The 20858-nt window shown below is 43.5% G+C and overlaps 1 protein-coding gene across 1 annotated transcript; it reads right to left on the reverse strand.

Annotated features, from left to right (window-relative positions):
* Nucleotides 1–2096: 2096 nt before the first annotated feature.
* LOC123110404 (stomatal closure-related actin-binding protein 1) lies at nt 2097–9072 on the reverse strand. The gene is made up of 13 exons (XM_044530902.1): nt 8782–9072; nt 6942–7247; nt 6693–6821; nt 6469–6561; nt 5352–5492; nt 4721–4789; nt 4556–4639; nt 4033–4213; nt 3603–3719; nt 3457–3515; nt 3036–3170; nt 2571–2720; nt 2097–2474 (listed from the first exon to the last, which is right to left on the reverse strand). Exons 2-13 carry the CDS (start codon nt 7227–7229, stop codon nt 2436–2438), a joined length of 1485 nt encoding a protein of 494 aa, XP_044386837.1. The 5' UTR covers nt 7230–7247; nt 8782–9072; the 3' UTR covers nt 2097–2435.
* Between the last annotated feature and the right edge of the window lie 11786 nt (nt 9073–20858).

A 20858-nucleotide genomic window follows, 5' to 3' on the forward strand; every position in this document is an offset into this window, starting at 1 on the left:
TCGGGTGGGACTCTCCTTTGCGTGGAAGGCAAGCTTGGCAATTCAGATATGTAGATTTCCTTCTCTGTAACCGGCTCTGTGTAACACTAGCCCCCTCCGGTGTCTATATAAATCGGAAGGTTTAGTCCGTAGGACAACAACAATCATAATCATAGGCTAGCTTCTAGGGTTTAGCCTCTACGATCTCGTGGTAGATCAACTCTTGTAATACTCATATCATCAAGATCAATCAAGCAGGAAGTAGGGTAATGCCTCCATCGAGAGGGCCCGAACCTGGGTAAGACATCGTGTCCCCTGCCTCCTATTACCATTAGCCTTAGACGCACAGTTCGGGACCCCCTACCCGAGATCCGCCGGTTTTGACACCGACAGCGGCGTGGACGATCATGGTTGTGCGGACGACTTGGCGGAGATCGAAGCGGAAGCGTTTGAGAATTCACAAGCAAAAGCTGGGAAAAGCCAAAGATCAAAAAACTACACCATCTTGGAAGATCAAGCTTTGATCAAAGCATGGAGTGCGGTGTCTCTTGATGCATGCACGGGTACTAATCAAACCGCCAAGAGATATTGGCAAAGGATCGAACATCAATACTTTCGCATTATGAAAAACTACCCCAACAAGACTCCGCGCACATTTCGGTCACTTCAAGGTCGTTGGGAGAACATCAAGCCTATGTGCAGCCGTTGGGCAGCTTTCTTGGAGCAAGTACGCAATGCACCTCCAAGTGGCACCGTGGAGTCCGACTATGTGAGTTTGCTTTGCCTTTGTTCAAGTTGTGCATCATCATAATGTATCATGAAAAATGATTGCATCACCTTGTTCGCATTGTGCAGGACAAGATTGCTCAACAAAGATACAAGGACATGGAAGCTTCGGAAGGCAGATTCTTCAAATTAGAGCATTGTTGGGAGTTGATCCAAAAGTGCGACAAGTGGAAGTTGATCGACAAAGAGTCCCCACCCAAGAGAGGCTCACTTACAAACATGGATGAAGATGAGGATGATGATGGCCCAAGAAATTTGAACAAGCCCGATGGCGACAAGAAGACTAGAGAGAAGATAAAGAGAGAGCAAGAAGCATCGAGCTTGAGGGAGAAGATTGATGCCATGGTGCAACCAAATGAGTTAATGTTGTTGAAGTCGTTGGAGATCAAGAAAGAGTTGGCCGAAAAGAAGGCAAAAGAGAAGCAAGAAAAATGGCAAATGCTCAAGGAAGAGGGGCTGTGCAGAGCTGCCATTGAGGAGAGAAAAGTACGCGCCTCTGAAAACAAATCGCTGTCATTGTTGCTCGCTGAAGAGAACAAAATCATGTCAATGAACTGCAATGACATGGACGAGGTCACCAAAACATGGCATGATATGGCAAGGAGAGAGATCTTGAAGAGGAGAATGGTCGCCTCGGCCGGTCCGTCTGCCAGTTCCGGTGATGTTTTCTCTACTCCACACGGTGGCAATGTGGATGATTTCGGTGCGGGAGTTGGAACAAGCGACGGAGGTGGCTACGGTGGCGCCGATGAAGTTTTAGATGGACTCCATGGCGCCGAGTGAAGATCGACCCCCAAGATGATGCCGGACATGGGCGCATACCTTTGCATGCCCTCTTTTGCGTAATGAACTTCGCTTTTATTCACGCACAGACTGTTTATGTCATTTGAATTTGAACTTGTTTGTGAAACCCTATGACAAATTTCAGATTTGCAGTTTTTCTGCTTGCGGGTCGTTGCGCTGGTGCCCGAGCAGAACCCGCATAGCCGACCCATAAAAAAGCATATTCCGCGAATATACTTTTTTACGAGGCCATTTGAGAGGTCTGCATCTGTGCTAGCCCTCACCGGCTCGCAAAAGCGGTTTTGCGCGAACTGCAAACCCGTTTTGCGGGGTCTGCTAGAGTTGCTCTAATACATGCCACGACCTGCTCTATCAACTCGCATCACCAACTCAGCTCAACCCAACTAGAAAAATCGCAATATCGATTTGATAACTGAGATCTTGATAATTTGTAGCGAACGCCGCCATTGCCTTAGATTCAGTTATGCACCCACCACTCAGTAGTTACTGCACAAGTACTGTCAAAAGAATTAGCAAGATTGGAGATGTGCACATCAAACATTTCTTTTATAGTGTGTAACACGTCAAACTTAGCTAACTGTCGTTGCATGGGAGTACCAAAAAGAAGAGAGAAACGCCTAGCAACAACGTTATCGCAACGCCTGTGAAGCAGAACAAACATTCACAGTCGGAGAACAACGCCGAGGCGGCTAAAACGATGCCCACGGTGCCGCCTCTGAGAGCTACCACCACAAGGCCACAGGGGAACAAAACCCACAGGCTACACACATATCATGAAATACACTAAAATGTACAACATCACGTTCGCTCTGCGAGGGTCGCCGGCCGGACCGGTGTTCAGAGGCACCAATGCGCGCCGCGGTCCTTCACCAGGGAGTCTTGTCGCCCGGACCTGCAAGGATGATCTGCAAAACAAACCATGGAGAAGTAAAATCATGCCACGAACATTGCACGTCGTAGTTGATGGATATGCACTTCCTAGCTGAAGCTGAGGCACGTACATTGCAATCAATGGCGAACCGCCGCGCCAGCATGATGGCGGTGTTACGCTCTCTCGCTGTTTCAAAGGCAACGGCGAAGCTGAGGTCACTCCGGGGCCGCCAAAACATCGCCTGTGAGGCTGCTTCCCCACCACCTCGAACACCACATAGCTGATACACAACACAAGTGCAGTGAGACTACTGTTATGCCAATAACAACTCATCATGATCATACAACAGACAAGTGTCAGGAAATATGGCAAGTGTTGTATGCTTATGCCAGCTGCATTACTGGTAACAAATAATACGTTATTGCAAATTTCATTGTAAACCATGAAAACAAACATGTTTTATTAACGTGAAATAATACCAGAGCAGCTGCTTTGATAATGAGCATTGCAGATACTGTCTAACCGAGAAAGAGAACATGTCCCCACAAGAAAAGAAAAGAAGAGTGGGAGAAGATGCTGAGTGGCTGCAGCCTACCTGCATCGATGAGGAATAGAATTCTTTGGCGACCACTGTCTTCCCTTTTGAAAGTCTCATCCGCAATCTCCCAACATTGAGAACATGAACAGCCTCTTTCGGCTGATCAATTCCATTCAACTGAAGCACAACAACCTGCAATGAGATGCAGAGCATTGGGAACTTAAGAAACAATAGTTCAAGATATGCATAGGTGGTTTTGTGGTCTTAATTTTAAAAATAAGAGCGGCGGGTGGCACTACAACAAGTACTGCTAGGCATGACAACTTTGAACGTTACACTGCCAAACTTTGTCATGCCTATACAGACTCCTTATTTGGTACAAGTAAAAACACCACGAAGATTTCTGCAAATTGAAATCCCTCCATTGCATATAGTTAGAATAAATATCATAAAGTTGGAAAGGATAGTATGGTCATACATTGAACTCAGTTTCAGGTTTTCTTACGAGTGTCTCTACATAATCCACCAATCCAGCATCTGTAAGAATATCAAGCTTATGTTAGCCACGTAATAAAGAACAGATGCAGATAATTATGCCTGACAGATGTGTTCAGTTAAACAAACCAGGGTCTACTAGCCCAGCTGTCTTTGCTATTGCAGTTTCACCCCCAAAATTGATTTCAGCTTGCATGTAACGCCCAACATCATGTGGCTCTGGAGCATATGCTGGTCTTGTGGCACCTACAGAAGTTCCATGAAAATAGAAGTTAGAAACACTAGGGATCTGAATTTGAGTTGAAGATTAAAATGGTTGGCCGATATGGTAAACCTAAAACGAAGTGATCAAAACTTGACAATCATAATTCACCAGGCAATGGTTGCCCTTTCCCTTGTCAATAGCTTAGAGGTACCAAAAGAAGAAGAAAAATGCAAGCGAATTTTTTTTAGTCACTCTGTTTAAGAGGAGAATAATATGAAAAAATAGGTAATTAGAGAGAAGCCTCTAGGCTTCGCAATCACGGTGCAACGAGAGAGAGAGAGAGAGAGACTCCACCTGAAATAATCTCTTTGTTGCTTTCTTTTGGGTGTATCCGGAACCACTGGACTGAAATATTTGAAAAATCCATGGGAGTACCGTTCTGACAAACTATGTGTAGCATTGAACCTAAGCACTGGAGACCCTCCAAATCGAACACAGGAATGTCGTTTCCTTTTAGTCTTTTGTGCAGTTCCAACTGGTAAGAAAACTTGCAAATCAGTAATATATGTGTACTCTGTTATGCTCTAAACAAATTCTCTACTCATTGGAAGTATTTCAGATGATGAAAACTTGGAATAAAAGAGTTTGAGACGGCTAGCCACATACCATAACAGATATGATTGATGTGTGTCATATCTAATATTGCATTCTTAGAGAAATAAATACATTTGTACTCAATGATTTTCAGCGAACAAAATTACATATCATGATAAATATGTTGTATGATGTGACCATTGAGTATAAAGATGTTTTGAAACTAGCCTAGACATGCCGAATAAGTACAAATAAATCTTAGGCCAGCAACGGTAACACATACCTCTTTCAAAAGATTGACACAATCCACGGACTTCTCACTGAACGTCTTACGTAAAGTTTTGATTTCATTTTCCAGATCCATTGCCTGGAGAAGTAATGGGTGTGAAATAGAATTGAAATATTCCAATTTGTGTATCAAGCTGTGAATAATTATAATAAACTCTACCTTGCTAGGGCAATGCAGCATTTTTATTCTCCTGGCCACTCTAACTTCTTTCTTTAGTTCCTCCATGTCCTTCCAAACAGCAAATAAATGTCACAACTCGGATACATATTGATGAATTCAAAGCAAAGCAACCTCTGGAACTCTGGATGTATAAAAGAGCATATAGCAGGGGACTAGAGATCAAGTATTGGACCAAATGGAACTGAAGCCTTACAAAGCTAACCAAGATAAATAAAGGAGCAACAAATAAAAGTGCAATGCTTCTCAGAAGAAAAATGCAATGTGCTAAGCTTAGTATGCATGATATTGGCTTATATCATCTCAAATTGCACAGGTGCTCGAAAGGTAGCTTTCCTTACTTCAAAATTTATGACAATGTACGTATTGCCACAAAAACTCGAACAAATCTTCAGAATTACTATGCAGATTATGTGTGTATCAATTCAGCCAAGAAAAATAGCTTGTGAGAACACAGTATGTAAGCAAGTAAGCAACAACATAAGAGGAGGAAGGACAAGTAAAAGAACAGTTAAAGTAAACAAACTTCACAGTATGAACTGGCTTGTAGCCTTGCAGTAACTGGTAACAAACAATTAAGGAAGGTGAGAAGCTTTAAAGAAAATCAGCGTACTTGCTTCCCAGTTTTTTTGGACATCTTTTCATGCTCCTGAAGTGCTTCTTGAACTCTTTGCACTGCAGACCTAGCACTCTCTACCTCTGTATTGGCATTAACTCTTTCTTCTTCAACAATTCTCTTGGCATCTTCAGAAGCCTATGAGCAAAGGCAAAAAAACTTCAATACTATAAACAAAGGACAATGCACAAAAGGTGTTGAGAGCAGCACAGCAGGTAGGATCATGGGAGCATTTATACTTGGAATATATCTTTTTGGATATTGTGTAAAGCAACGCTAATCCTGCTTAAGATAATTAGCACGCTATGATCACTTGACTAATTGCATGTTTTTGATGGAGTCACATTTGGAAAATCAGGTGAAAAACTTTAGGCATATAGACTACACATTTACACAAGCCACCAGCTTTTGAGGGGAATGCCGTGTAGTAATGTATATTTTCTTCCCTATAGTATCAAGTTGCATCGACACAAACATTCTTTTTCCATAAATTGTATTGTAAGATAAAACAGACATTACTCTAATTTAGATAGGTGTGCATTCCTTCCCAGAAAATAAATATGATTCTTTGGTAACGAAATCCCTAAAACTAGGATCAATGGGCATATACTCCCTAACTGAATATGCAGTCTATATATGTTTTCAATTGACCTCCAAAACTAAATACATTTATTAGTTCCTAGGTACGAGTTCTTTTAAGAGCTTTTCAAAACTTCTCGCTACGCAAGAGAAGCAGGTACGAGTTATTTTCCTGAAGACTTCAGGAGTTAAGCAATAAACTGTAGCCCTTTGTAGATATATCTCATAAAAAGATAGATCTTCTCTACTAGTACGTAACTGTCAACTAAGGCTCATTTCTCTTCTGCTTAATACAATGATGCACAGCTTTCCTGTGTGCTCGAGGAAAAAAAAACTGCCAACTAAGAAAGCAATTATGCATTTAAGTCGGTCGTGAATTATAAGTAGTACAATTACCAAATGAAGGATTCATGATACTGAGAACTTTGACATTATTCGAGTACATAGATTCTGATTCTGGAACATATCAAACCTCATGTTTGTAAAATCTAATGCTACAGCACTGGAAAGGGTAAACAAACAAACTGGAACATACCAGCTTTAATGATTTCGCTAATTCTGTGACCTCTGTTTTTTGTTGAATCAACTCAGCTTCTCTTTTGGAGAGCTGAACTGCAAGAATTTCCACCTGGAAAATAGCATAACTTTAATCAAATGAGAACATGCCAGCTTTAATGATCACTAGATGTAAATATAACTTAAAATGAAAGATGAAGCTACAAGAAAAACGCCTGAAGTATAGGATATGAAGAAACCAACCATAGAAATAGACTCCTCAATTTCGTCCTTAGTTTTGCCCGTGACTTGACCTCTCAGTGACTCCAATACACTCTTTAGATTTTTCAGGAGAATGTCTCGCTCCAACAAAGCCACTTGTCTCCATTTAACCTGATGATTAGAACAAATCAATCAGAAAATAAATGAATTCATTAACTAAACTGATTGGCATGGAGGCAATCATGCACTAAATACAAAAGGTCTGTTGGAGAAGAATGCAAAGGTCTGAACCTCTTTAGACAACAAAGTGGCAGTGTTGAGTCCCTTCTCAAACTTCATTGCAAGCTCACGGACTGAGAAGCGCTGACGGCGATCAAGCAGTTCCTCAGTCTCCTTAGCAACAACCTCCTTGAGAGGCGGCACTTCTGGGCCATCTGCCAGCTTGATCACTATACCATTTGAACCATTCTTGTAGGTAGGAAATTTATTTCTTATGATATTTGCTGGACGCAGTGGCCCTGGTCGTATGTCCTCATTCTTTGTCTTGCGCCCATAATCAAGGGTTGCTGCCCAGGTCATCTATAAAATACAAATTCCCTGCAATTTTCACACAATACTTTTTTTCGTCAACACAAAAATCGCATTGAATAGGACACGTGCATAACAGATTAGCGTTTGAGAATTTATTCCTGCTAAAAGTGATGCACAAGGCAATGGAACAATGACTCGGAGCTAAAGTTGTGAAATCGAATCCAGGAATGCAAAAGGTGGAAACAGGCTGGATAAGCTATAAAAGATGACCTAATTGTACTTGAAAACGCTACAGCTTTGTGTGAACCAACTGATAAACATAAGATGGTCTTATCTTTCAAGGGGCAAAATAATCAAATAAAAGGAAGGAATGCAAACATATTTCACCACACAGCAAAAACCCGGAAACATGAAAGCAATATGATAAAGAGACTAGGGCCTCACAACGAACCAAAATGGTTGATTACACACCAGCAAACTTTCTGGGCAGACATAATTGTAGGTGGTTGGCAAAATTATGTGCCGTCAGTCATGAACCTCCCACCCATTAAATTAGCAGCATAATATACTACTAGCTAGTAGTGATGAGGAGCGGGGGCAAAAGCCTCCCCCAACGGAAAACTTACACTAGGAATGAAATTAAAATGATAGCGTAACAAACTGCTTTCTACAACACAACACTTTGTTGAATTCCGCATAAAGGGCACAGCTGAGAGGACGGCAAGAATGCAACTTTATCAGCGAACAAGGCATTTTCCGCTTTACAGTTGGAAGTGGTCCACCCTTGTCCATTGTTGGTTAGGCTACAGAGGACAGGAGGCTCGATAAAGTGAAGTAAAACAGCATCCAAATCCTGTTTAACCCTGAAGATGGGAATTTTCTCACGAGGCAAGTGACACAAGGAAGATGGCAAAGCTAATTAGCTACACAGTTGTATTGCCGTCTCATTAATTTACTCCACATAAACAAACTCTGAGATGTGAAACTCTAGAAGACCTTCCTTATTTAGTAAATCACATGAATGAATGACAAAAACCATTCTCAATTAGAGAGATGAAGCCGGTGCTCAGAGGAGAACACTGGGGCATCTAGGACTAATATTCTACTGTACTGTACAGTTGTAACTTGGACCGAAAGATAAGATGGTACTACTACTACTTTACACCCACAAATAAAATACAGTACTCCATTATTCCTGCTAGTTCCCCCGACCGCAATGCAAGTATTGCAAGTCCTGCATGGCCCCATCGTCAAGGACATAAACAATGCAAGTACAGCTGTAGTACTCCTACTTAATTACTCCGTTGGTTTGTACTAGTCCACACGACACGGAAACGGAATCCCTTTTCTTCTTCTTCTCGCGGCGCTCAACTGCTCCACCCGTGGTTTAATCACCAAGTCGAAGCAGCCGGCGACGGATTGGAAATCGTCTACGTACTACCGGCTAAGCTAATACTAATACTGTAGTATACTTTGAAGGGAGCGAGGAGAGAAGAATCCTGATTTTTACCCGCGGGCTGGTCGAGCAGGAAGATGCAGAAATCTCAACAGCGGAAAAGAAGGAGCTGAAAATAAATGAAAAATCCGCACAAGAACTGACCCGCAATGCGCGCGCGCGCGTGCGTCGGCCTGGACCGGAGCCCTCCTCCACGCGGCGGGCCGGGCGCGGCGGGAGTGGCGGCGCAATGGGGCTGATCCGGCGAGGGCGGGCGGAGCAGGCCTGCGGGGATTTGGGGATCTTGTTTGGGAGGAGGAGGGGTTTGCGCCGAGCCGCCGGGGGTGGAGGGAAGGAGACAGTTTTCTGCGCGGGGTTTGCCTTGCCTTTGCTCTCTCTCTCTCTGTGTGTGTGCTTTCTTCAAGGAAGGAGTGGGGAGTGGGCTAGCTAGTGCCGGGTACAGCGGGTGGCAGCTTTGAATGGCCTCTCCGGCCTCCGTCCGGTGACGCTCTCCTCTGTCCTCTCTCACTCGCTCGGTGGCTGGCTAGGTCCACGCGCGAGTGCACCTTCTTTCTATGCTGCGTCCTCGGTGCGGTTGAGAAGGCAGGACCAGCCAGTATAGTGCATGGGGATTGCAAGAGTACGCGCGTGGTTTTCTCTTCCATCCCTTCCGCATGGATAATGACCCTCACGTACTACGTGCGTCCTTGTATTATTGATTTCATGAGTTTGACTCGCATGATGAGTTCCAAACGGAGCCGTCGTGACAGCCCACAAAGTTGATGTATGATGCTGACTTGTTTCTCCCTTTTATTATTGTTATTAAGTATACATACTTGTATCTTCTTCCTCCTTTTTCAGGGGGAAAAATACGTCCACTCGCACCCCGTTCAAGATATCATCGTTCGGTCGTTCTTCTAAACTAGCGCAATGCCGTGTGTTGTTACGAATCCATGAAAAACAAGGAGTTATCACCAGCGTAGGAGATTGTCAAAAGATGATGGTATGATGGTATTTTGTTGGGTCCATGCCAAATGCACCTTCTTTCTATGTTTCGTGCGTCCTGACTATGGTTGAGTACGTGGTTTTCTTTTAAATCCACATGGGTTATCATCCTCACGAGTACGTACTGCGTCCTTGTAGAATTATTGATTTGAGTTTGACTCACATGATTAGTTCAAAACAGAGCCGTCGTGACAGCCCGCAAATTTGATATATGATGCTGACTTGTTTCTTTCTTCTTTATTTAGGGACTTGTTTCTTCTTCCTCTTTTCAGAAAAAAGAGAAAACGGAGACTCCATGTTCGAAATACCACCGTTTGGGCCCGTGATTTGTGGATGTTAATTATACAAATGAAATGAATAAAAGCCTTTGAAATCGCTGTGCTACATAAAGAATGCATGTTGTTTCAAAGTCATGTAGTGGCACTCACACATGATACTTCAAAATCCGGTCTATTCCATTTTAAAATGTCTTGCTGCTGTAATAAGTCGTGGATCTAGTAGTAGCAACTTTTTCGTCAATAATAGTGATTCTTCCTAAATCGGTGATCAAACATACCAATTTTTCATATATTCCAATGTTTGCTTACATTATATTTATGATCATGCGCCGACATCTTTTAATAACACTTCTAAGAAGTTTCAAGCAATCGAAATTATGCACAATTAGATACTTATGCATGATGAATTTTGCTAAAACCTAATGTTATAATTGTATATAATGCCTAGTTGAAAAATAAAATAAAATATTAGCAATCTAAGGACTTTCAATGGGTGATATTCTAACTCCGCGACAGAAAAATGCAACCACCTGTTTGCATGTTGTGTCGTTGCTAACATCATATGGAGCTCTATTCTTCAGTCGGCCAATCTTCAGGTTGTCGTACCCGCCATGAATCAGGAGCTTGCCATGGTGGACTGTTGTGAATGACGTCTACCATGGCATAGATAGGAAGAGACATGATTGCTTTTGCTTGTCTTGGTGGTTTGGGCTATTTGCCGTGAAATGTATGCTCGCGTCTTCGACAATAAAATCCCGACTATTCTACATGTTGTCCACCACCTTAAGGTTGATGTTGGGTTCTGGTTTAGGAAGCTTTAGAGCATCTACGGCCGTAGATTGAAACGTCCGCGGACGCGCTCATGTACAGTGACCAAATATTACCATTTGCAACCATATACCTTATTTTTCAAACATCTATTACATGCAGGGCCATGCATGACGATCATCCCATCCGTCTTGGGCTGGTTGGCTGTCAAAACACACCGAAAATTACTCATACTTAAGATTTCCACACCTGTATTAGTCCCATCTCGTCGCGTGACGAGCTAGTCGACTGGCTTAAATAGCCGTGTCATCCAGAAGCGATAAGCTTCTGACATACTAGAATATAGACTGCCACTATGAAACTTCTATGTTTATCATATAGAAGATTCATAGTCAGGGTCTATCTCCTTGACAAGGGAAACATTCATGTCAGTACTGCTTTTTATGAATCACAATGATTCGATGAAGATCGATGAACAAGATAAAAATCTATTGTCATTGTAGTAGGGGTATCAACGTACATGAATGAGACGAACTTGACACTCGGTGAACAATCACCAGTTAATGAAATGCAGTCTAGTGTCAAGTTATCTCGCTCACACAACAAGAATTGATCGACCTACACAACAACAAAGAAACTTGCCGCCATGCACCGGTGCAGCTATTTAAGTCGGTCAGCGTACGCCCTGCGCGGCGATGTGAGACTAAAATTTGGGTGCACCGATGAGAGAGGACGGAGCTTTTGTTGCTGCAGGTGGGACCGCTACGACCTGCAATAGGGTCGACGGACGCTCCCGGGCACATGCCCGAACGCCCCATATCCATCACATATTTGGGATGGATATGAGGGGTGCCGGTAAGCTCGGGCGTTTGAGTCCCGTTTGAGGTGTCCATCTGTGTCGAAATTTCATGACCGGGTCGTCCGCCGGGAGTTTGAGGCGGGTTTGGGGTGTCCGACTGTATATTCTCTTAGGCTCCCTTGTGTTGGCCTTTTTCCAGTGTATAGTTTGCAGCTCCTTGTTCGTTGCTACTGATGTATAGTTTAGTTTGTTACATGGCTCTGCCCATTTGTATGGTAGTTCTACTCAAGGCCTTTGGTTATTTCTGGTTGGGTAAAATGGTTGGGGACGCAAAGCTGAGCTTGTCTTTGCCAAAGCAAAAGCTCCGACCATGGCCAGCTTAACTGTATCCTCTCACATCCACTGCCGCGTCCAACTCTGTGTGCTCATCTGCTCGCGCGTGTCGTTTCTCAAATCGCAGTGCAGCGGGATCACTTATTAACTTGAGCTCGCCATACCGCCCCCGCACAAGATCCAACGGCATGATTCGAGGAGAGAGCAAAGCGAAGAGGGTGGGTCCAAGACAGCTGCGGCCGGTGCCGCAAATCACGGAGCATGCGGGCCCCGCCAGCTTCCGCACCATCGGACGGAGGGAGAACTCGCGCAGCGCGGACGCGCCGGATCGGTGGCGCCAGGAGGTCCGTCGGATGGGTACCATCCGTCTTTTTTTTTCGAACGTCTTTTTTCTGAGAGAGAGAGAATGCGGTACCAACCGTTATGGCTGGTTCAAGCTCAAAACAAAACCGTTACTTATGAATTTTGGCCCCTCCATGCACCTCCGTACAGTTATTTAATTTCTAATAATACTCTCTGGCGAGGATTGGGGATTAAATTAGACGACCCACACCAAATCACGCGGTGAGTGATTCTCAATTTATCTCTGCCACCTAATCTTCCACAATCTCTCGAGTCTAAAAAAAATCGGAAATGTTAACGCCCACACGTGTGGGCGTTTGCACATCGCCCACAACCTCCATCATCACTCATTTTGCCACGTATGAATAGATGACACCAAAAAGGAAATTTGATTTTTGGCTTAAAAATATTGTATCTCCTAAATAAAAAAGCGAACTAAAAATCCGTTTTCATCATTAAATCCGTCTCGACGAGATCTTCAAAACTAGACCCCATATTGATATGTTTCGACAAATTTTTTTTTTGCCAGAAGTTGCCACGATGTTTACACTGCAGTTGCGATAGGGTTTAAACTAAAGTTGCCATGTGGCAATTATAGTTTATAGATCATGGCAATTTTAGTATTTTGATGATGGCAACTCCAGTACTTTGACCATGAAAATTATTTTTTGTATGAACCATGGTAATTTTACGTGCATGTATCATGACAATTTTAGTTTATGGTTCATGGCAAGTCTAGTTTCTTAATTCCCCGTTTTATAAATGTCAAAATTTACTTTTAAATGTAGAAGAAAATAGCTGAAACATATGATGGCAACTTCAGTGTAAACATCATGGCAATTCATATGCAATAGACATGGCAACTTTTAATCCAAAAAAAAATTCATCAAAACATATCAACATGGGATCTAGTTTCCAAGATCTCATCGCGAGGGATTTAATGGTGAAAACGGATTTTCAATCGAATTTTTCGTTTAAGAGATAAAACATTTTAAAAACTGAAAATCCAAAAAGATTCCTGCATACATGCATGCGATGATGTGGCAATCTGTTTACATTAGAGACGTGTGGTGCGTCTCCCTTCCTCCCACATGTGTGGCAATTAGCGCGACCCAAAAAAATACTCCCTCGAGCGTTTTTAGTGTGAAAAACTCTTTTATATTGTGCAATAGAGATACAACGCTAGATACATTTCAAACCGCATTTTAACTAACTGGATGAATTCATTCAAATCGGCCCATATTCATCAAAGTTCGGATAAAAATAGCACAAACCATTCAGGCATAGCATGCAAATTAAGTCTAGTATAACAAGGTCTCAAATTCGACTGGATCCCGCACAAAATTTTCAGAAATGGATCATGTCCTCCCACACATACTTTCCCTTCAACTTCATCCAACAGTGTGTGCACGTAAATGGCCATCCCGCTGACCTGTCACTAGTAGAAAAAGCACCTAATATGAGACACATTAGTGCCGGTTTGATTTTGAGCCGGCACTAATGTGTCCATTAGTGCCGGTTCCAACGGCTAGCCGGCCGTTCTCATTAGTACTGGTTCCTGGCGAACCTTTAGTACCGGTTCGTGCCACAAACCGGTACTAAAGAGGATAGTGGCAGGGAGTTGTCAGTCTGGGGCCCGTCCAGCACCTTTAGTACTGGTTCGTGGAACGAACCGGTACTAAAGGTCGACGTACATAAACCCTTCGTCCACCCGAGCCACTCTGTTCTCCCCCTTTCCCCTCACTTCTCCTCTGTTCTTCCCCTTTCCCCTCGAGCTCCTCACAAGGCCCCCATCCATTCAAATGATCACAAAGGTTAGCAACTTTTTCCTTTCAACTCTCATTGCTAGATTAGCTCTTGCAATGCTTTGTATAATGATTAATTTGGGAGGAATTATATTTGCTAGTATTTGATTTATATGCAATTTGAGGTCAGAAATAACACTTAGTTTGCATATGTAGGTGTGGTTTACTTAGTGCCTTCTAAATCTCCGTCGTAACCACCGTCGATCCCCCGCACCGCCCGTCGCCGGCACCATCTTGTGGTGAGGCTCTTGTTCATGAATGTTTTACATTACCAAATTGATGTTTGTGTGATTTGGATATATAGTTACTCGTATAATTATCTTACCCGTACGTTGTTTGTTATACATAGTGCCATGGTTTTGATATCCGTCCCCGTCGGCCCTCATCCTTGTTATGATTTGGATGTGGTATATTCTCTTTTAAAACTAGTTGTTGCATTTCGTGTTTATGACAAATTATGCCCATCAAGTTGACATAGATATTTTTATCTAGGAGGTATGTGAACCGGAAATTCCAACCGACCCTATTGTCGAGAGGTTAAATTTAGTTGAAAGAGAAAACGAGTATTTGAAAGAAAAATTGAAAAGAATTGAGGGGGAGAAGATGGAATTGGAGTTGCATGTTGCCGATGTCGTCGATGATCACAAGATCAAGATGGAGAAAATGAGGTTGAAGATTAGAAAGATTAGAAAATATGCCATTGATAGTGTGGCTTGGTATCATTATGCTGTTGGATCAATTGTTACCTTAGTTGTGATCTTCATCGCATTTGTTGTTGCATTTAAATTCCTTAGCTAGAGAGTTATTTGTATGTTGCATTTAATTAAATGCTGTATGTGAACTTTATGTATGAACTTGTATTAATTTGGTCTATTTGGTGCTGTGTAATGAAGATGAGCCGACAATGGATGTATAATGACCGATGCTCTCCCGAGTTCATTAATGGCGTGCATACTTTTCTGCGGGCCGCTGAGGCAAACAAGCGAGCGGATGGTTTTATGCCTTGTCCATGTGCTGGCTGTAAGAATGGTCACAGTTACTCTACAGAAAAAACCATTCACATCCACCTATTTAAGTCCGGTTTCATGCCCCACTATAATGTTTGGACCAAACACGGAGAAATAGGGGTTATGATGAAAGACAATGAAGAAGAAGAGGACGACGACGGCTATCCTGGCCATGGGTTCCCTGAATACGATGATACAACAATGGGGGAAGAAGCTGAGCCGGCAATGCATGAAGAAGCTGAAGAAGAGGCATCAGATGAGCCCGTTGATGATCTAGGTCGGGCCATTGCCGATGCAAAGAGAAACTGCACAAGTGATCTGGAGAGGACGAAGTTGCAGCGCATGTTAGAGGATCACAAGAAATTGTTGTACCCGAATTGCGAAGCTGACAAAAAAAATTGGGCACCACACTTGAATTGTTGCAATGGAAGGCAGAGAATGGTGTATCTGACAAGGGATTTGGAAAGTTGCTGGTAATGATAAAGAATATGCTTCCAAAGGACAAAGAATTGCCCGAGAGTACGTATGAAGCAAAGAAGGCTGTCTGCCCTCTAGGGTTAGAGGTGCAAAAGATACATGCATGCCCTAATGACTGCATCCTCTACCGCGGTGAGTACGAGGATTTGAACGCTTGCCCGGTATGCGGTGCATTGCGTTATAAGATCAGTCGCGATGACCCTGGTGATGTCGAGGGCGAGCGCCCCAGGAAGAAGATTCCTGCCAAGGTGATGTGGTATGCTTCTATAATACCACGGTTGAAACGTTTGTTCCAAAACAAAGAGCATGCAAAGGCGATGCGGTGGCACGCAGAAGATCATAAGAAAGACGGAAAGTTGAGAGTACCCGCTGACGGTTTGTAGTGGAGAAAAATCGAGAGAAAGTACTGGGAGGAGTTTGCAGGTGACCCAAGGAACGTATGTTTGGTCTAAGCGCAGATGGCATTAATCCTTTTGGGGAGCAGAGCAGCAACCATAGCACGTGGCATGTGACTCTATGTTTGTATAACCTTCCTCCTTGGTTGTGCATGAAGCGGAAGTTCATTATGATGCCAGTGCTCATCCAAGGCCCTAAGCAACCCGGCAACGACATTGATGTGTACCTAAGGCCATTAGTTGAAGAACTATTACAGCTGTGGAATGGAACAGGTGTACGTGCGTGGGATGAGCACGGACAGGAAGAATTTGACCTAAAGGCGTTGCTGTTTGTGACCATCAATGATTGGCCTGCTCTCAGTAACCTTTCAGGACAGACAAACAAGGGATACCGCGGATGCACGCACTGTTTGGATGATACCGACAGTATATATTTGGATAGTTGTAGGAAGAATGTGTACCTGGGACATCGTCGATTTCTTCCGACAAGGCATCCCGTAAGAAAGAAAGGCAAGCATTTCAAAGGTGAGGCGGATCATCGGACGAAGCCTCGCCACCGTACTGGTGCTGATGTACATGATATGGTAAAGGATTTGGAGGTAATCTTTGGAAAGGGTCCTGGCGGGAAACCTGTTCCGAAGGACGCTGACGGACGCGCACCCATGTGGAAGAAGAAATCTATATTTTGGGACCTGTCATATTGGAAAGACCTAGAGTTCCGCTCCGCAATCGACGTGATGCACGTGACGAAGAATCTTTGCGTGACCCTGCTTGGCTTTTTGGTCGTGTATGGGAAGACAAAAGATACACCAGAGGCACGGGAGGACCAGCAACGTATGCACGGAAAAGACGGCATACATCAGGGTCAGGCCAGCTACGCTCTTACCAAAGAAGAGAAGGAAATCTTCTTCGAATGCCTGCTCAGCATGAAGGTACCGTCTGGCTTCTCGTCGAATATAAAGGGAATAATAAATATGGCAGAGAAAAAGTTCCAGAACCTAAAGTCTCATGACTGCCACGTGATTATGACGCAACTCCTTCTGGTTGCACTGAGGGAGCTTCTACCGGAAAACGTTCGATTAGCCATTGTGAAGCTATGTGCATTCCTCAATGCAATCTCTCAGAAGGTAATCGATCCAGAAATCATACCAAGGTTACAGAATGATTTGGTGCAATGTCTTGTCAGTTTCGAGTTGGTGTTCCCACCATCCTTCTTCAACATCATGACGCACGTCCTAGTTCACCTTTGCGAAGAGATTAACGTTTTGGGTCCTGTATTTCTACACAATATGTTCCCCTTTGAAAGGTTCATGGGAGTTTTGAAGAAATATGTTCATAACTGTGCTAGGCCAGAAGGAAGCATCTCGAAGGGCCATGAAAATGAGGAGGTCATTGAGTTTTGTATTGACTTCATTCCTGACCTTAAGCCGATTGGTGTTCCTGAATCGCGGCATAAGGGCAGACTGGAAGGAAAAGGCACGCTAGGAGGGCATCAAATAATATGTATGGACGGGCATTCTCTCACTGAAGCACACTACACAGTTCTACAGAATTCCGCCTTGGTGGCTCCGTATATGGAGGAACACAAGAATTTTCTACAGTCCAAACACCCGGAGAAGTCTGACGATTGGATTACACGCGAACAAACAAGGACTTTCGCCGGTTGGTTGCAGAAACGTGCCCTGAATGATGGCGATATTCAAAATGACCTGTACTCGCTGTCCCAGTTACCATCTTCGAATATAATGACTTTCAAAGGGTACCAGATAAATGGGAATACATTTTACACGATCGCCCAAGATAAGAAGAGCACCAACCAAAATAGTGGTGTCCGCTTTGATGCAACAACCAACACGGGAAAGGAAACATATTATGGTTACATAGAGGACATATGGGAACTTAACTATGGATCAGGTGATTTGAAGGTCCCTTTGTTTCGGTGCAAATGGGTCAATATGACACGAGGCGGGGTAACGGAAGACCCTGCAGTACGGAATGACAACAGTGGATCTCAACAATCTTGCGTATGCAGACGAACCATTCGTCCTAGCCAATGATGTGGCGCAGGTTTTTTATGTGAAAGACATGTCTTCCAGGCCGAGAAAAAGAAAAGATAAGGAAGCGAATGGATCATACGACGAGCCAAAGCGCCACATAGTTCTTTCAGGAAAAAGAAACATTGTGGGAGTGGATGACAAGACAGACATGTCAGAAGATTATGAAAAGTTTGATGAAATTGCTCCATTCACAGTGAATATTGACACGAGCATCCTGTTAAATGATGAAGATTTTCCATGGTTACGGCGCAAAGGGACACACGCGAAGAAAAAGTTTCACACCGAAAGATCTGGGATGTGATCGGCTTCACTATCATCACTTTCTTCTGTGTTTCACACCCAGGAGGGAATGTCTGTAATAGTTAGGGTAGTTATGTGTTTTGGCATTTGAAACACGAAGAAATTTTATGTGCAAACAAATTCTTTTCATGCATTTACTGATTTTTTCCAGCTAAATGACCCTGAAATTGAAAAGCATTTCAAATAAACTCAGAAAAGGTTGAAAGTTGGCATGGTATCATAATTTCATACAAATAGCATGTGCAAGAAAGTAGAGAGGGTTACGGCAAAAACTGGATGCACTTCGTGTATAAAATGGACAATCTCTTTCGAAGTATCAGGGTTTCCGACGAAAACTGAACTATTACAAAGGAATTTCATTTTTCAAATAACCTAAGCATTACCAAATTGAATATAATGATAAAACACATTAATATTAAACATAAGAAAAAAGAATCACTGAAAAAACTTTTTTCAAAGTTAAGTTATTCATAAACTAGTGATTCACACAAATTTCAAATAATTCAAAATTTAAACTATTCAAATTTGAAAACTACCGGCACTAACAAAAAGTTTGTAATTTTTTGTACCGAAAGCAAAAATATTCACAAAGAAACTCTAAATACAGCAAAAAACAACTCAAAAATAAATAAAACAAAAATAAATAAAGCGAAAAAAAATTAAGAAAAAAAAGCCCGCCTACTGGGCCAAAGCGGCCTGCATACGACTAGCAACACAACCTTTTGTTGGGCCAGGATGCAGGCCCGCAAAGGCCCAGTAGGCCCACTGGGCAAAGAGGACAGGTAGGCCCAGTAGGCCAGGTAAGGAGAGGAGCTCGAGAGAGCTACCGCACTGGGGCTTATAAACCAGTGCGGTAGCCCTTCGACTAGCGAGGTGGGACTAAACTTGCGCACCGCCTGGAGCCAGCGCACCCCCTTTAGTACCGGGTCGTGGCTCCAACCGGTACTAAAGACCCCCCTTTAGTACCGGTTGGTGCCACGACCTGGTACTAAAGGGGGTGCACTTCCCGCCGCTTGGCCTGGCCAAAACAGACCTTTAGTACTGGTTGGTGGCTCCAACCGGTACTAAAGGTCCATCCTATATATACTACACTTGAAAAAAAATCAGTTTCCCTCTGTTCTTCCCTCTATTTCCCTCCGTCGCGCCGCCCGGCCCCGATCGTCGCCGCCCCCGCCCCTCGTCGCCGACCCCGGCCGTCGCCGCCCCTCGTCGCCGGCCCCGTCGACGTCGCCGCCCCGGCCGTCCCCGTCCCCGTCGCCGCGCCCCGCCCCGCCCCATCGTCGCCGCCCCGTCACGTCGCCCCGGCCGCCCCGCCCCGTCCCGTCGCCCAGTCGTCGCCTCGCCGGTGAGCTCGCCCCGGCCGCCATGTCCACTCACACACACACTACACACACACACACACACACACTACACACACACACATTAGTTTGTTTGTTATAAATTTTTCTGTTTTTTAGTTATAAAAATGTTAGAAATTATTCTTTTTTAGTTATATAAATACTAGAAATGTTAGTTTTATAGAAATGTTATAAATGTTTTCTGTTTTTTAGTTATAGAAATATTTATAGAAATGTTAGCAATTTTTCTGTTTTTTAGTTATATAAATATTAGAATTGTTATGGAAATGTTAGTTATATAATCAGGAAATTTTAGAATTAGTTTTAGTTAGATGAATTAGATTAATGTCAAATTGTTAGAATTTGCATATATATAGAATTTTAGTTATCACAATCCAATCATTTAAAAAATGTTACTTTTTGCGGGCATATAGTATTTGTTCTCGACGATATGCCCGGCCCGCATCCTCGCCGTCGACCCGTTCGCGACGACGTCCTGCATCAGGGGACCCATGTCCGGGACTGGGCTCCGCCGGGCTGGCACTGGGAGGTGCTACCTGGAGGGGGGCGCCGCTTGGTGAGGAACCCGACCTCGGGTCCCGTCGTCGACCCTGATCTTCTTTGGTGGCGTTCGCGTGGGCCACATTCGGTGCAGAGGCAGCCGGCCCCGCCGGAGGTGGTGCGTCGCCGTATCAGGGAGGAAGATGAGCACGTCCATCGCTACATGGCTGCTATGGACGACGTCAGGTTCTCCACTACTTGGCGGGTTCTTTGGGCAGATAATCGGAGATATGATCCTGTGATGGTTCCTTTTCTTTGGGTGTGCACCGCCCGCGCCCCAGGAACCGCGAGTGGCGCCCTAGATTCTTCTGTAGTACTCGATCTTTATTAGGTACATAGCCAGTGATGTATTCGATATATAATATTCGAGACGATGTATTCGAGATTATATATATTAAGACGATCGATAATGTATTCGAGATTATATATTCGAGACGATGTATTCGAGATTCGGTTTTTCCTTATTGATTAATTGCATCCATGCATTGTAATTTGAATACTAAATTGTTTTATATTTCTTCTGTATTAGTAAAGTAAAAGCTATGGCAGACAATACTGGCAGAGAGAGAGAAGAGGAATTGTTCGACATCATACGCAACCCTCACAGGCTAAATGATCTGAATGAAGCAGATGACGGCTCCCAATATCTGAACAATACCGGAGAGGGTGATGAAAAGATATTCGATCTCGACGACCGGGCTGATGAAGTCATGAACTATGATTATGATTATGACACAGACAATGTTTGTGATGACACAGACAATGCTGATCTTCAAAT

This window comes from Triticum aestivum, chromosome 5B (genome assembly GCF_018294505.1).
Source record: "Triticum aestivum cultivar Chinese Spring chromosome 5B, IWGSC CS RefSeq v2.1, whole genome shotgun sequence".
Lineage (NCBI taxonomy): Eukaryota > Viridiplantae > Streptophyta > Magnoliopsida > Poales > Poaceae > Triticum > Triticum aestivum.